Raw genomic sequence first — 16,462 nt, forward strand, 5'->3', positions numbered from 1 at the left:
AAAGGCCCATGTGCTAAGCCTACCTGGGGTGATTGCCTGCTATAATGAGGGATCTCTAGAGTATCAACGTGTCCTAACATGGTAGACGAAACAACGAGTGTACAATTGTCCTGCTAAGAGCTAAGAAATCAAGACTTGAATGGGAAAACATAACCAGCCGACAACACCTGAAAGGAACGGGTGAGGCAACTGTCTGACAGGGGCTTTAAAACACCCATCATGTAAAAGCTTTAACAGTCTTTTACAAAGTCTCTGAAAACAGGTAGAAAAAAAAATCTCAGGAAAGAAATGGATGTTATAAGACCAGGTGGAAATTATAGGACTAAAAAGATTCAACATATATTAAAACAAAAATTTCTAGAAAGCTCATGGTAGAGATGCGTGATGCCATCAGTGAACTTGAGAGTGCATGAATAGAACTCCCTACACTGAACAGAGAGAATAGAGACTGAAAAAAGAAAACAAAAAACAAAAAACAAACAAAAACAACAACAAAACGTGAACAGAGCTTCCAAAACCTGGGGGACAAAAAGGCCAAACTTGGCATCTTCAGTGTCCCAGAAGAAGAAGAGAAAGACCTTGGAGTGAAGGGTATTTGAAGAAATAACTGCTGAACACTGCCCAAATATGGTGAAATGAATAAACCTACAGTTCTAAGAAACTCAGTGACCCTCAAACCGGATAAATCCAAACAAAACCATGCAAGAACATCTAATTAAATGTTTGAAAACTAGAGACATAGAACAAAATCTGGAAAACAGCCAGAGAGAAAGGACACATTTTTTACTCATATTTGCCAATTTGAATGTCAGTAGATCTCCTGACCACTGGAGGCCACAGGAAGTGTCACAAAATTTTTCAAGTGTTTGAAGAAAAGAACTATCAAGGATAACTTCCATGTCCAGTGAATGTAATCTTTAAAAATAAGAGGAAAAATTTTTTAAATGTCAGACAAATAATTTGCCGCTAGTAGACCCAACTATAGTGACTGGTTACGTGAATTTCTTCAAAAAGAAATGAAAGGGTAACAGGAGAAACTTGAAACATCAGGAAGAAAGGGAAGACTATATGAGAATATAAAGTATACTATTCTTTCATAATAAGTTCTAGAAATCATATTTAATGATTGAAAGAAGTATTTTAACACCTCTGATACTCAATGACATTTAAAAGTTGGGAAGGTAAAGGAAGTGAGGTTACATGGAAAAGTTTTAAATGTTGATACCATTGTAATAGGCGGATGGCATATTAATGTGCATGTCCTAATCTATGACACCTGTGCATGTTATTTTATATGGCAATAATTTCTCCAAATGTATTTAAGTTAAGCATCTCCAGGTGGGGAGATGGTAGTGGACTACGAAGGTGGGCTCTACATGCCTTCAAAGGTGTCCTCAGAAGAAGGAGGCAGAGGGAGATTTCAGACAGAAGAGAAAGAAAGTGTGAACTTGGAGGCAGAGAGGTAAGTGATGGCGCCATAGGCCAAGAAACGCTAGCAGCCATCAAAAGCTGGAAGCATCTAGGAGTAGATCCTCCCTCAGAGCCTCTGGAGAGAGTGTAGTCCTGCTCGCACCTTGATTTTGGCTGAATGAAACTGATTTTGGATTTCTGCCCTTCAGAATTATCAGAATATAAATTTCCGTTTTAAGTCACCAAGTTTGTCATAATTTGATACACCAATAATAGGGAACTTATATACCTGTAGACTGTTATAAGTCACAAATGTATATTGTAATATGCACAATAACCATTTTGAAAACTATGGAGTCCTTAAAAAATGTGGAAGTAACCCACAGGAAGGCTAGAAAAGAAAACCAAGAAAGTAAGTAAAAGAAATAGCAGAACCAGAGAAACAATTAGAAAACAAATAATAAAGTGGCACATACAAACTCTTTCTGTAATAACCTTCAATGTAAATTGTCTAATTCATCAAAAGACACAGTGTGGCAGAGTCAATAAATCATGACCCAAATACATGCTGTTCACAAAAAAAACAAAACAAAAAACAAAACAAAACAAAACAAAAAAACACATTTCAAAGTCAAGGACAAAGGTATGTTGAAAGGAAAAGGAGAAGAGTTATACCATGAAAATACTGACAATAAAGAAGCGGGAGTGGCCACATTAAATTTCAAAAAAGTAGACTTGAGAACAAAAAAATATTCTAGAGACAAAGTGGGGTGTTATACAATGATAAAATGATCCACCAGGAAGACACACAAATCCTAACTGTACACAACAAACATTAGAACTTCAAAATACATAAAGCAAAACTGATAGAGCTGAGAGAAGAAACAGACAAATCCACAAGTACAGTGGAGGATTTTAACGGCCCTCATTCAGAAACTAGATAGAAAATCAGCAAGGTTACAGAAGATGTGAACAATACAATTAGCCAACAGGATCTAACTGGCATAGAGAACACTACACCCAATAGCAGCAAACACACATGCCTCATAAGCTCCTCTGAAACACTCACCTATACAGACCACATTCTGGGCCAGATAATAGACCTCAACACATTTAAAGAAACTGAAATAATACTACTGAAAGTGTTCTCTGACCACAACAGAATCAAACTAGAAATTCTTAACAAAAAGGCAACAGGAAAATTTCTAGACACACGAAAACTAAACAACACACATCCATGATCAAAAGAAGTCTCAAATGAAACAAATAAAGAACAGAAGAAAAATGAGAACAAAACATATAAAAAAAAACCATATCTGGGATATAGCTAAAGCAGTGCCAAGAGGACAATTTATAGTACTAAAAATAACTAGACAGGAGAAATGGAATGAAATAATTACCTATGTTCCTACCTCCAGAAACTACAAAAAGTAAAGTAAAATAAATCCAAAGGAGAAGAGGGGTATGATAAATATCAGAAATAAATAAAATTGCAATAGAAAAAATAGAAATAAAAGAAATAAAAACTGTTACTTTAAAAAATCAACATAATTGATAAGCTTCTAAGAAGACTGGGAAAGGGAGAGGGAGAGGGAGAAGACATGCATCACAAATAAAAGAGTAGTTATTACTACAAATTCAGCAGTCATTAACGACATTAAGCATGATAAGGAAATGTTATGAACAACTTTAGACTCAGCAATTTGACAGGTTATAAAAAAATGAACCAATTCCTTGAAAACCACTAACTATCAAAATTCAACCAAGATGAAACAGACATTTGAATAGTCCTGTAACAATTATAGAAATTGATGCTGTAATCAAAAAGCTCCCCCCCAAAAAATCTGTAGACCCAGAAATTCACTGGAAAATTCTATCTATGTTTTATAGAAGAATTAACATCAATTTTCATAAACTCTTCTGGAAAATAACAGAGGAAGGAATACTTCTCAAGTCATTAAATGAGACCAGTATTAATTTCATGGCACAACTAGACATAGATAGGGGAAGGGAAGGGGATGGGAGGGGAGGGGAGGGGAGGAGGAAGGAGGGAAGGAAGGAGGGTGGGAGGGAGGAAGGAAGGAAGGAAGGAAGGAAGGAAGGGAGGAAGGAAGGAAGGAAGGGTGAAGGGAAGGAAGGAAGGAGAGAGGCAGGGAAGGGAGGATGAAAGGAAGGAGGGAGAGAAGGAAGGGGAAGGGAGGAGGGAGAGAAGGAAGGGTGGGGGAAGGAAGGAAGGAAGGAAGGAAGGAAGGAAGGAAGGAAGGAAAGGGAGGAAGGGAGAAGGAAGGAAGAAGGGAGAGAGGGAGGGAGGGAGGTGGGAAGGAAGGAGGGAGAGAAGGAAGGGATGGAGGAAACGAGGGAAGGGAAGGGAAGGGAAGGGAAGGGAAGGGAAGGGAAGGGAAGGGAAGGGAAGGGAAGAGAAGTATGAAAGAAAGAAGGAAGTTAGAAACTACAGACCTGTATGTCTCATGAACTTAGACAAACATATCCTCAGTTAAATACTATAGAACTTAGTCCACTGTGTAACAAGAATTGTTCTCTTCCTCAAAGTGGAATTGATTCCAGGCATGTAAGGCTGGTTCAACATTCAAAAGTCAACTAATGTAATTCACAATATGAACTAGCTAAAAGAGGACAAATATATACTGATATCAGTTAACACAGACGCACAAAATTTGATAAATGGCAGGAAATATTATATTTGTGAATTGGAAGACTCAATTCTCTGCCAACTGTTCAACAATGCCATGCAATTCCTATCACAATCCCATCAAGCACTTTTCAGACATATGCAAGCTTATTCTACAGTTGCTACAGGATGGTTCAGACCTGAAAATAGCCAACAGGACTAAATACTCAAGAAAATCGGAGTCCTTCAAATTGACACCTAAAAGCAGAAGTTATGATTAGGAAAGTTTATACAGTAGACCTAAGCAAAATTAAAAATTCTGCTGTGACGACATATATAAATGAGATAAGAAAAAGTAATACATTGAGGGAAAATATTTGCAAAGCACACCGTGTGTAAAGAACTATTATCTACAGGCACCTGGGCGACTCAGTTGGTTAAGCATCCAACTTTGGCTCGGGTTATGATCTTACGGTTTGTGGGTTCAAGCCCCATGTCGGGCTTTGTGCTGACAGCTCAGAGTCCACAGCCTGCCTCAGATTCTGTGTCTCCCTCTCTTTCTGCCCCCTCTCTCTCTGTATCTCAAAAAAATAAAATGTTAAAAAAATTTAAAATAGAACTAGTATCTAGAATATACGAAAAGCTCTTAAAAATAATGTTAAATAATCCAATGAGAAAATAGGGGAAAAACACCTGGACAGTTTACCAAAAACGATGTCTCGATGACAAAAAAGCAAGAAGAGGTGTTCAGCGTCAACTGACAGTTTCTTATAAAACAAAACATTCAACTAACATACAACCCAGCAACAGCAGTGCTGAGTTCTATCCAAGACACATGAAAACTCACGGTCACGCTAAAACCTGTACAGAAATGATAGGCAATTTGGTAGATGTTAAACACACAGTGGCATATCCATATCACGGAGTACATCAGTCATGGAAAGGCAGAACTATTCTTCAATAGTTCCTCAATATCCAGGCAATCTTGCTGAGTATAAAACGGCAAGCACAGAAGGTTAGGCACTGTGATTCCCTGTATGTAACACTCTCACAAATGACACACCTGTACGGATGGAATTCAGAGTGGCTCTCAGCGTCAGGGAGGAGTGAGGGAGAGGGACACAGATATGATGAGCAAAAGCAACATGAGTTAGCTTTGTATGTGTCTTGACCTGAGGTGGGTACACGAATTGAAACAGGTGCTAAAATGGTATAGAATTGAACACACACACACACACACACACACACACACACACACACACACAGAAATAAAACCAGGAAAGTCTAAGATTAGTAAACTGTATCAATCAATGTCAATATCCTCGTTGTGATGTTTTGTTACAGATTCAAAAGTGAACAGGAATCGTTTTGAGTTCAAATACCCGTTGAGCAGTGTGCTGTCTACATGACCATGAACTAGAGCTCTGCTTGTTTTCGCGCAAACAATCCTTTGTCGCAAGACTGCCATGAGGCAACGCAGGTGCAGACAAGAGTCAGTACATGACAGTTCCATCTCTCCCTGGCCGCCTCCTTTCTAGTACCTCCCATGTCCAAAGATGACGCAGAATACTGCTGAACCCCGCATGATTTGTGGTATTAAAGCAGATGTAATACCTAGCAGCGTAGTATTTGCTTGTGGCACTGTACTTCTAATGTTTCTCAACCCATTTTTTATTAACCATTCCATTTTACACGTACACAATCCTGTGAGGTTGAAAGGCACGAGACAGGGATCCAGGCTTGTGGAAGCGGATGTCCCTTCTCGTTTTAAATGTCCTTATCTCCTCCACAAAGAGAATAACTTTGCCTTTGAGTTAGCTTCATGTCAAAAACACGCCACACAAATTTGAAATGCTGTGGGCTGATGAGTCATGGAAAAGAGATCCCTAGCTCTTCAGGTTAACAGTGTGAGAAGAAAGACACGTGTTTCCCGGCTTCTTAGAGAAAGCAGTCACCGTCAGTCAATATTGGCAGCATACTCAGCAGAACATCTGGAAAATGACTCAGGTTGGCGGGGCCCCGGGTTGGCTGGAGCCCTCCCCACTCCATCTCCAGCAGGCACTACAGGTGCGCTACCCACCCCTTGGGACCTACGGCTTCTCCTCTGTAGGCAAGGAGCCTCCAAATACAACTTCCCACGGGCCCCCAACGTCCTAGGTCAGCCTGCCTCCCCAGACACCTCAGAAACAGCTAGCCTCCCAAACCTAGAATGCTGGTGTTCAGCAGTCAGTTATTTCCCCACTGGAAGGGTAGCTGGAACAGAGAATCTAGACTCTGTAGCCCATCCAGAGAGGGTCCTGCTCTGCGACCCCTCTCTAGGGTCCTAACGAAGGCTGGCAGTCTCTGACTTCTCCGTTGCTCACCATCCCCTCGAAGCCCGCCCTGAATCCTACCACAATGCCTGAGTTGCGATAAATAGTTTTGCAAAGAAGCTCGTAAGAAAGCTCCCGGATAAAGAGGCAGCAATGGGAAAGCTAACATAGATAAAGTCTGATGTATGCTATCAGCTGCACCCTTGCGCACAGGCAAGCCCATTAGAAGGGTGAGAATATGAAGAGAAATGTTTGTGATCATGTGATTACAGGCTTCCAAGAACCGAAGGAGTGTACTTGATTTCTGATCACGGAAACACAGGTTTTTATCTAGAAAGCCTTCAAGGAGCTGTCTTCATGTACTTATTCCTAACATAAACCACTCAAGCTTTTCTCCAAAGCACTGAGATGTATACTGATTGAGTCCTCTGATGATATCAAAGATACATGAACATGGAATCATCAGTTTTTAGTGTTTGCTTTCTTAGAGCTGTTCCACAGCGTTTTAATAAAAAGAGAAGGATGCCCTTCGGCTCAGGACCTGCCGACAACAGCAAGGGGACATGGCCATGGTCACACCAGGGGCTCAGGAAGCTTCTAGAAACGAGTAGCGGCTTCAGCAATAACAGGTCAACCAGCCGTAAGAAACAACTGGTACCCTTAGCAGTTAACCCACGCATCTCATTGGATGCAGGCAATGCTACTTGCCTGAAGACTTCCCTGAGGTTGGTTCTTGATCCCCTAAGAGGCACATTTAAAACCTATAACCCAAAATTAAAGCAACTGCCCGGCCACCCATTGCTAATAACTGAAAAGGCCAGAGGAAACTCCAGATGCAATTCTTCTGCAAATTAAATTCCAGACCGTTATCAATATATATTCTTGGATAGATCTCAACAGAGATTTGCCAAATAAGTTATTTAATTTTAAGTTTGTCCCTCTGTAAAAATAACCAGAGTAACCTGTTTGTCTGCTGGGAAGACTGGATCATTAAAAGGGTCTCTCCTAAATTCAGTTGTCCTCTTGTTGTGCCAAGAATGTTAAGAAACTAAAAAGCCACTGACAGAAATTGGACATTTTACAACCATATCTAGGATGAACCGATTAGGCTATCCTCACTCTCCAAATTCTTCCTGAATATCCAAGACTAGAATTCCACCCCTACCCCCACCCCCACCCCCCCCACACAGAGGGGAAACCTATAACATATTGAACCTGAGGTAGTGAATACCAGTCTTCCAAAAAGAAGTTTCTTAACTCATATTTTATTTGAAATCTGCATCATGAGATCCAACAACTTCATCCCTGGTCTGGTACATACCTGCCCCCATATCTGCCTCTCTCCAGTGAGATGTCAGCTCCGCACTAAGAATGAAGTCTAGCCTTTAAGCACTCAAAAATATTTGTCAATGTATTCCCTAAAAGTACGTGTTTATTTGAAGACACAGCTGTGGTTCTCTCCTTGTTTTCTTTCTTTTTCTGTGATTTTGTCTACTGAGGAAATCTATCAGTGGCTTCCTTTTTCTCCACTGCCGCTGATTAAATGCCCAAGTGATCTTTGCTACGTTATGTTTCCCAAAGGGCATCTCAGTTTGATTCAGTTGGCTATTTAGTGTTTCACTTATAGATGTGAGCTATCGAGAGGAAGTTCTAATAACACTTATGTCAATGTAATACATAGTTTGCTGTTGCTCTCTTAACAACAAATAGCATTAGAAAAAATAGGTGTATGACTTTAGATCTTTAATAGTGACCTAAGGGATTTTATAGGGCATTGCTTTGCTTCGTTTATATTTCATATTTTGCATTTATTTAGAATTTTCTTTCATTTGCTTTAGTGACACCCTTCCGTAAATTAGCTGTTATGGTAATAATAAAGTTACTTCACTTGTGGGTTACATTTCTTAGCTCTGCAGCACTTTCACATGCATTATTTCATTCTGCTCCTTGCCACAGGCAGGGGGACTTTATTATACACACTTTACACGCATGAAGACAGAGGTGCAGAGAGGTAAAGTGACTTCCCTCAGGGTCACAGAGATAGTTAATAGCAAAGCCGGAGCCAGAAACTCCGTCGCTGGCTCTGTGGCCTCCTTCCCATCTATGCCGTGGGTGCTTGCAATCTCCTGCAGGCCAATGCCAGGCTGGGCGATCGGTGTGGGGGCCTGAAAACCATAGTGTCGTCTGTCTGGGCCACACCCTGCAGGAGTCTGGACTCTAATAAATAAATGGATTTTTGTCCAGTAATTTGGCAAAAAAGAATATTTGGTGAGGGTGGGGGAAGAGGGGCATCATGCATATACTGTGGTGGGAGACTAGACTGAGAGAAACTTTTCGGGGGGCTGTTGGAAAAGATGACATTGTAAACGAAGTTACCCATTCCCCCTGCAATTCACCTCCTGCAGCTTTTCCTGAAGGCGCACAAGGCAAGTGGACTCGTTTACTGCACCCCTGCTCGTAAATGCCAAGGGTGAGGCGGCAGGGAAAGCAAAAGGCGATCCGCGAGGATGCCTCAGGAAGCGAGCGGCGTCCATGCGTAGGAAGCAGCAGACACTGGGGAAGGATAAGTGGTTTAAACACCCACATATATGCAGCATATCCTCGTGGATGCATATCCAATGTAGTATATGCATACCAGGCTTGTGAGCTGGGGTAAACCCTCTAATCTTGTGGTAGAGTCCCCTCCCTGAGAAGGTGGTGAGAAAAGACCTCAAGATAAGGGAAGGCAACCTGGTTCGTGACACGCCTCACGGCCCTGTAACATGAGAGCACCCAGTCAGACCGTATGTCTGTACATTACACATATATGGGAGACAAAGAAGTCAAGAATGTGTAAAAGACGATGCCATGTGGCGTTTACCCAACTGAGCCAATGCCGGCACAAATAAAGCTGCTTCCTGGAAAGAAACGCCTCCAAACGGTGTCATGACTCTGTGAGCGAATCCCGCTACAATCTACCTAAGTCTAAGTCTTATCATTTATCACACGAGGAGACTATTAACCCCTAACTTGCGGGGTAAAGGTAAGGACCAAATAAGATAATATGTATTAGGTGTTTAGTACGGTACATGATACGTGAGACAGTTAATAATTATTAGCTATGATACTACTAATGCTATTATTATAATTACCATCATAAATCATGATTTTAATTATTAGCAGTGGTAGGAACTGACCCCTAAGAGGATGAGGTAGTGACATGTGCTCGTAGGGAAAGATGCCCAAAATACAATAAATGACAAAAGCATGTTCCCAATGTAGTCAGAATATGGTCCCTTTTGTTTTTCTTTTCTTTTTCTTTTTCTTTTCTTTTCTTTTCTTTCTTTATTTTTTTAAGTTTATTTATTTTGGGAGACAGAGAGAGAGAGAGAGAAAGGAAATATAAACAGGGGAGGGGTAGAGGGAGAGCAAGCGAATCCCCAGCAGGCTCCATGCTCAATGCAAAGCCCAAACCAGGGCTCAGTCTCACCAACTATGAGATCATGACCCGTGCAGAAATCAAGAGTTGGAGGCTTAACGGATCGGGCACCCAGGCGCCCCAACGGCCCATCCATTTGTTAACACATGGACAGCAGGTTCACCTACAGTACTTTTTTTAACAAAGCGAGTCACCTCATAAGCAACTGCTAAATATTAGAGTGAGGGAGTGTAATGGCCAGGGAAGTTTTGTTTGTTTGTTTGTTTGTTTGTTTGTTTGTTTTGCTTTGCCTTTTTCCGGCAGAATAACAAGCTGAAGGGGTCGGGGGCAAGCTTCCCCACAAATAAAAAGCAAACCTGAGCGCTGCACAAGTAAGCTGAGAAAAGGAAACGGTGAGACCCTGCAGAATGGCCTCCATAAGGGAGGAAGGTTTGGCTCGGGAGCGGGAGCCACTGCATGAAGCCATCCGTGCAAGGTGCTTCCCTCTGTGTCGAAAGCCCTGATGACCAGAGATCCTCCCAGATCGTGGTTTCAGTCTGGAGAGCAGAGGTCCCACAGGAGTGGCAAAACCGTCCTCAAAGCCAAACTCGGCACGCGGGGGAGGCATCCAGGGAACGCTCTGCAGGGCCCACTACGCCTCCCCTGGCAAGCGGCAGGGCGGCGATCCACACGCTGGTCCTGTCAGCAGGGCTGTGGCCGTAGCCCCCTCGGGACCCTGGATGCACAGAGGCACAGCCCGCTACCCCAGGGCCACTCCCCGACAACCTCTCTGCTTTTAGCACGTGGTCTTACAGGCTGTGAGGGCTCTGTAAGACCTATGGCACGGTGCTAGGAAATACCTGTACTTCCGAAAACACTGATAAAGAACAAGCAAACGTGGAAACAGAGGAAACACACTCCTGAGTTAGTCCTCATGTGAAATCAGACTTGGACACCCGAGCTCAGCAAGCTCCACCCACGAGGGCACAGACGGCCGCGTGCGCTAGACGAGAGGAGACCCCACGTCCCGTACTTACACGTATAAGACGGTCCTGGTGTCGCCCACTTTGCCAGCATCGCCCACGGTGAGGGTGTCATAGCCTCGCTCCAGTTCAAACTCCTCAAACGCGAGCTTGATGACCTAAATAAAGCAAAGGCAAAGACCATCATTTGGTATCACAGACGTTTTCCATGACTTTCCATGCTGCAAATATTCAGCTGTAGTCCACATTTTTGTTCCTTAATTCCACTGTATTTCAAACAAATTCAGGTGTCTTAAAAAGTAGTTCTATGGATAACTGTATACGTTTGAGAACTCTCAGGTACAGAATTTTATAGAATTCAAAACTGCTATCCCTTCAGAGACACTGATTACCAGTTCTAAAAGTGAAAATAACCCATATTGTGTTTTAAGTTAAATAAACGTCTATCAAATGTTTAATTTAACATTTATAGTGCTTAGAAGTACCAAAAGATAACTCCATATAAGCAAAAGAATTGTTCATTAATTCTTTTAATATATCTCATATGTGAATTCTTTTCATATCTTTTAATATATTTTGAGGACACCCAAAACACTCTGAAATAAATATTTAAAAAAATTTTTTTTTCAACGTTTATTTATTTTTGGGACAGAGAGAGACAGAGCATGAACAGGGGAGGGGCAGAGAGAGAGAGGGAGACACAGAATCGGAAACAGGCTCCAGGCTCTGAGCCATCAGCCCAGAGCCCGACGCGAATATTTTTAGAGTAATGTATGCAGATTTTATGTAATTGTCCATATTAACATATGGAAAAGATCTGAGGCTAGAAGGTTTTCTCCTACATTTAATTCTGCAAAGCCTCAAAGCTTTATTGTCATAAAGAACACTGTCATGGTGACCGACCCCATACCAACTAGACAAGACCAATTTGTGTCAGATACACCCATATATTAGGATTCTATGCACTTCTTTTTAATACAGCACAGGGTCCTTTTCTCCAGAACGAAGAAATGCTTTCTTTGGTGACCAATAACGTGATCGAGGAGAAAGAGAGTCAGAGATGTCATGAAATTAGGCTAGAATCCTGAGTGACAAAGAGAATAAGGAACGGGGAGTTAGGTGGATGGTAGATACTGATAGATGGAGAGAGAGACAGACAGACAGACAGATAAGAGAGACAGATACAGACAATGGATTGGTAAAAGATACAAAGATCAACCGGTAGAGAGATGAATGAGAGAGATGACAGATGATGGAGAGGATAGAAGAAAGTAAATAGATAAGTATAAATTATAGGTAGAGAAATCAATGATAGACAAATAGAGGAGACAGATGCATCCAGAGAGGCAGGAATCAAGGGAGGAAGACAGGACAGAGAGAACAGGAACCATAATACCAGAAAGACATTTTAATGAGATCTATTTCGGAGTAGAGATAAAACTCTGGAATCTTGTAAAAAAGTATCAAATGGCTATGTCTTAGACCCGAAAGGAGGGAACGTGGTGCCAGGAAGAAGGCCGACTTCCGACTAACATCCAATTTAACGTGCGCAGCCCTGAGCGGGCTGTACACGGGTGTGCTTCCGAGCAATGCTGAGATGGAAGGCATTAACTTGGCTATTCAAAATTCCTACTAAAATTAGTGACACAGTCATTACAACTTATTAAAAGTCTACCCTTTCAAACTGCAGTGTTTGTCTGAATACATTATTTTGGCAATCTGCTGTGAAACAGGTGTCGAGACGGATAGCTCTTGCAAACCAGTGTTAACACTGCATGTGAAGTTGAGGGCCTGAGGTGGGTTTTGTATCATTTTTTTCTTTCTTATGTGTCTGTCTGTAAGTGACGAAGGTCCAACAAGAAGAGAATAAAGAAACTGAAGAATCATCATCGAGGCCAGTGGTTTCCTTCCCAGCACCTTCCTGACACATTTACTCAGACCTGCCTCCTGTAACACCCTGCAGAGAAGCAGTGATAATCCATTACAGCCTGAGGGTCATGGTTGGACGATTCGTAATGAGCCACAGACAGGGGGTCTCACGACATAACTGTTTTCATTAGGGGTGTAAAAATGGCCGTTTCGGGATTCTTCCAAGGCAAGGCAAAGGCCATCAACAAGCAGCCAGAGCCTGCTGTCAAAGTGTAATCTTTACTCCATGCGATTAATGCTCCATAGAAAGAGAAGACGTAGATCCAATTTTGGGCAAAGAACCTATCGCGTGTCAGACAATATGATATTCTATAAACAGTCTACCTGGTAGTAACATGGAAATACACATTTGTAACGAAACTTGCCATCATTTCCAATCAAGGATGGGCAGAGATGCAAATAAAAAGTAACACTGTGGGAACACACACATTTTTGGTAAAATCATAAGTATGTAAGGTGCACAACATGACAGTTTACATACGTATACACTGTGAAATGATTACCACGGTCAAGCTAATGCACACATCTCTTCATACAGTTACCACTTTTTGCGTGTAGTGATAACACGGGGAATGTATACTTTTATAAACTTCCGGTACGCCATGCAACGTAATTAACTAGAACCACCATTCTGTGGCTCTCTCCACGTACTCACCAGACATAACTACAACTCTGACCAGTATCCCTTCATGGCCGTCACTTCCTGACCCCTGCTCATCGCTTTCCATTCGTTGCTACTATGGATTGGCCTTTTTTAGATTCCGCAGATAGTGAGACATTGATTTTTTTTGTCTTTATATATTTGCCTTATTTCACTCAGCAGTATGCCTTCCAGGTTCATCGATACTGTTACAAACAGAAGTACCTCGTTTTTCTAAGGCTAAATAATATTCCTGTGTATGTGAACACACACTTCCTTTATCCACTCACGCTTAGGTGGACACTTTGGCTGCTTTCCTATCCAGGCTACTGTGAATACGAACGATGCTGACTGAGACGTGGTGTTCGGGACTGTGAATGACCCAGTGACATTTAGCCAAAGTGGTTTCCTTAGTTCTTTAGACGCATGCTTCCAAGTCCTTGCACAGTGGCTGTTTCTTGGAGGCACCTCCCCTGCTCGCTCTGTCCAACAAAGTCCATCACTTTGTCAACATTGTTTTTTCCCTTCACAACGTTTCACCCTTTGGAATCGTCGTGGGCTTGCTCTTACTGCCTGCCTCACACCCCCCAGGGTCAATGCCATGAGGCCTCACACCCCCCAGGGTCAATGCCATGAGGCCCCACACCCCCCACGGTCAAAGCCATGAGGGTGGCCACTACACTTCCTCCACCTGCTGAGGCCAACAAGTGACTCAGACTTCTGGGATTTAGTGAATGTGTACTGTGCCCAGGCCACAGTGCTCGGGATGAAAGCAAAGAGAAAATGGATGAGGTTCTAGCCTTCAAAGAAACCTGAAAAGTCTGCTAGGGAGTATTTTGATAAACACAAAGTCATTACCAAACTTTTACCTGTTACAGATAAAACTCCCTAATAGATAAAATAGGAAGGAATAAGAAAACATAAATAAAAAAAGAAAGACAAGGTTCTAGACTTCAAAAAATTTAAAATCCGCAGAGGATATTTTGAGAAATACAGAATAATTATAGAAGTTAACATTTACAAGTAAAGATTTCTTAATGAAAATAGATGAAATCATTTACTTGTCAATTCTCCAAAGAGAATCTTGGGTTTGTGAGAAGGAGATGCTGTTCAGTCAGGACTTTGGTATCATCTTTAAAATACATTCTTGGCGTTTTGTAACATTATGTATTTTTTTTTTTTGACAAATTCTCAGGATCTCGTTGTTGTTACAGTTGGTCTGTGTAGCAACTCCTTATGAGTTTTCCTCTGCATAATCAAGTACATCAACACCCTATAGGCTCTATGAGAATAACACACTACCCTCTGTTTAAACATTTCTAAATCAGGTGCTTCTAAAAATATATAGAAGACTTGTTTCTTAAACTTTGCAAAAGAAACATAAATCAGTATCTACAAAATATAACCTGGAGTGACCTTAAACATAAGTAACCTTATGTTTATCTTCTGGGAACAATTACAAACATATTTAAGTATTATTACCTACATGATGTTTCCCTCTCTCTCCTCCTCTGTGCTCCCATTTGCTCATTTATTACGCATTTATTCACATATTCAAGGCAAATTAATGTCCCGGCCCTCTCTCACGAACAGGGCTTTGTGCAAATCTTTTCCTTTGTATGAGTACATTTTAAACACACTGGTACCACCGCTCAGGTTAGCGATGTGCTTATCAACAAAGGGGCTTATTAAAAGAGCAAGATACTAAATCAATTGTCCCTAATGCTAAGTTTTATCAGTAGGAAACCACATTTCCAGAGGAAATAGAACCATTTAAATTGGGCATCAGGTGCTGTTGTGATTTAAATTAGCATTAGAAATGGTGGGGAGAGGGAGGGCTGGGGAGACACCCCATTTCCCTTTCCGGACTCGGTGCTCCTCTCCCGACCCTAAGCCACACGTACAGGCAGTGCCTCACGGAAGGGTGTGATCCCACTTACCACTGAGCAATGCTTCCTACATGCAAGTCCGTGTAGGGGAACACGGCTATGCCACCATTCACGCCTATGTCTACGGACTTACAGTTTCCCTGGGTTGTGGAAATAAATTATGTGCTCTCATGTGAAGGGGTGTTGAGTAAATCAAAGCAGAAACAGTGATTTATGGTGAATTTTAAGTAAATCTGCATTATCTCCGTTTTCCTTTACTTTGCTATTAAGAGGTGAAAGGGAAAATTTGCCAAATTGATACAAACCGAGCATATGGGACTGTGTGTTGTTTTATGTAAAATATGACAAATTGGGAGCTGTGAATAAACACACATCTTTAGATGGAGCACGGAGGATTTTTAGAACACTGAACATACTCTGTACGAGACTCTAATGGTGGGACACGTTCATTTTTCCAAACTCATGCAATGCCCACCACCAGGAGCCACCCTAACGCAGACGACCGACTCTGGGCGGCGATGACACAGCCACGTGGCTTCATCAGTTGTAGCTAACACAGCGCCTGGCGGGGGTGCTGGTCATGAGAGGGCTGTGCACATGCGGGCTAGGGGGTGTGTGAGAAACCAGTACCTTCCTCTTAATTTTGCTGTGAACCTAAAACTGCTCTACGAAGCCTTCACACATACACACAAATTTGTTTGCTCTTAAAGAATGAATAGAATCTTGTTTCTTGTAAAAAGTAACTTACATATTTTATTTAATGAGGATGTTATTTTGTTATCAGGGCCTGGATAATTCGTTCCATGTCATTGACTCAAAATTAATTCTACTTAAAAAAGAAAAATCTCCGGGGCACCTGGGTGGCTCAGTCGGTTAAGCGTCCGACTTCGGCTCAGGTCACGATCTCGCGGTATGTGAGTTCAAGCCCCGCGTCGGGCTCTGTGCTGACTGCTCAGAGCCTGGAGCCTGTTTCAGATTCTGTGTCTCCCTCTGTCTCTGACCCTCCCCCATTCATGCTCTGTCTCTGTCTCAAAAATAAATAAATGTTTAAAAAAAAATTAAAAAAAAAAAAAAGAAAAGAAAAATCTCCAAACGCATAGAACCTAGATGCCATTTCCCCATACATGCCACTTGCCTCAATCCTGCTGGGAGGCTTCACGCACTGTTCCTCTAACTAACTCGTCTTCAGCTTTCTTATCAAAGAGGCACAGAGGGACTTAAATTACAAACAAAACAAAACAAAACAAAACAAAACAAAACAAAACAAAACAAA

At 41.8% G+C, this 16,462-nt stretch overlaps 1 protein-coding gene across 1 annotated transcript in view; it reads right to left on the minus strand.

Annotated features, from left to right (window-relative positions):
• The window catches only part of CSMD1 (CUB and Sushi multiple domains 1), a 1,645,367-nt gene that overhangs the window by 469,377 nt on the left and 1,159,528 nt on the right, over positions 1–16,462 (minus strand). Inside the window, exon 10 of the mRNA XM_040490416.1 lies at positions 10,786–10,889. Within this exon, the coding sequence (XP_040346350.1) occupies positions 10,786–10,889 (104 nt within the window). The remainder of the gene's footprint in view (positions 1–10,785; positions 10,890–16,462) is intronic.

The sequence above is a fragment of the Herpailurus yagouaroundi genome, unplaced genomic scaffold (assembly GCF_014898765.1).
Source record: "Herpailurus yagouaroundi ecotype Mexico unplaced genomic scaffold, PumYag 181, whole genome shotgun sequence".
Taxonomy (NCBI): Eukaryota; Metazoa; Chordata; class Mammalia; order Carnivora; family Felidae; genus Herpailurus; species Herpailurus yagouaroundi.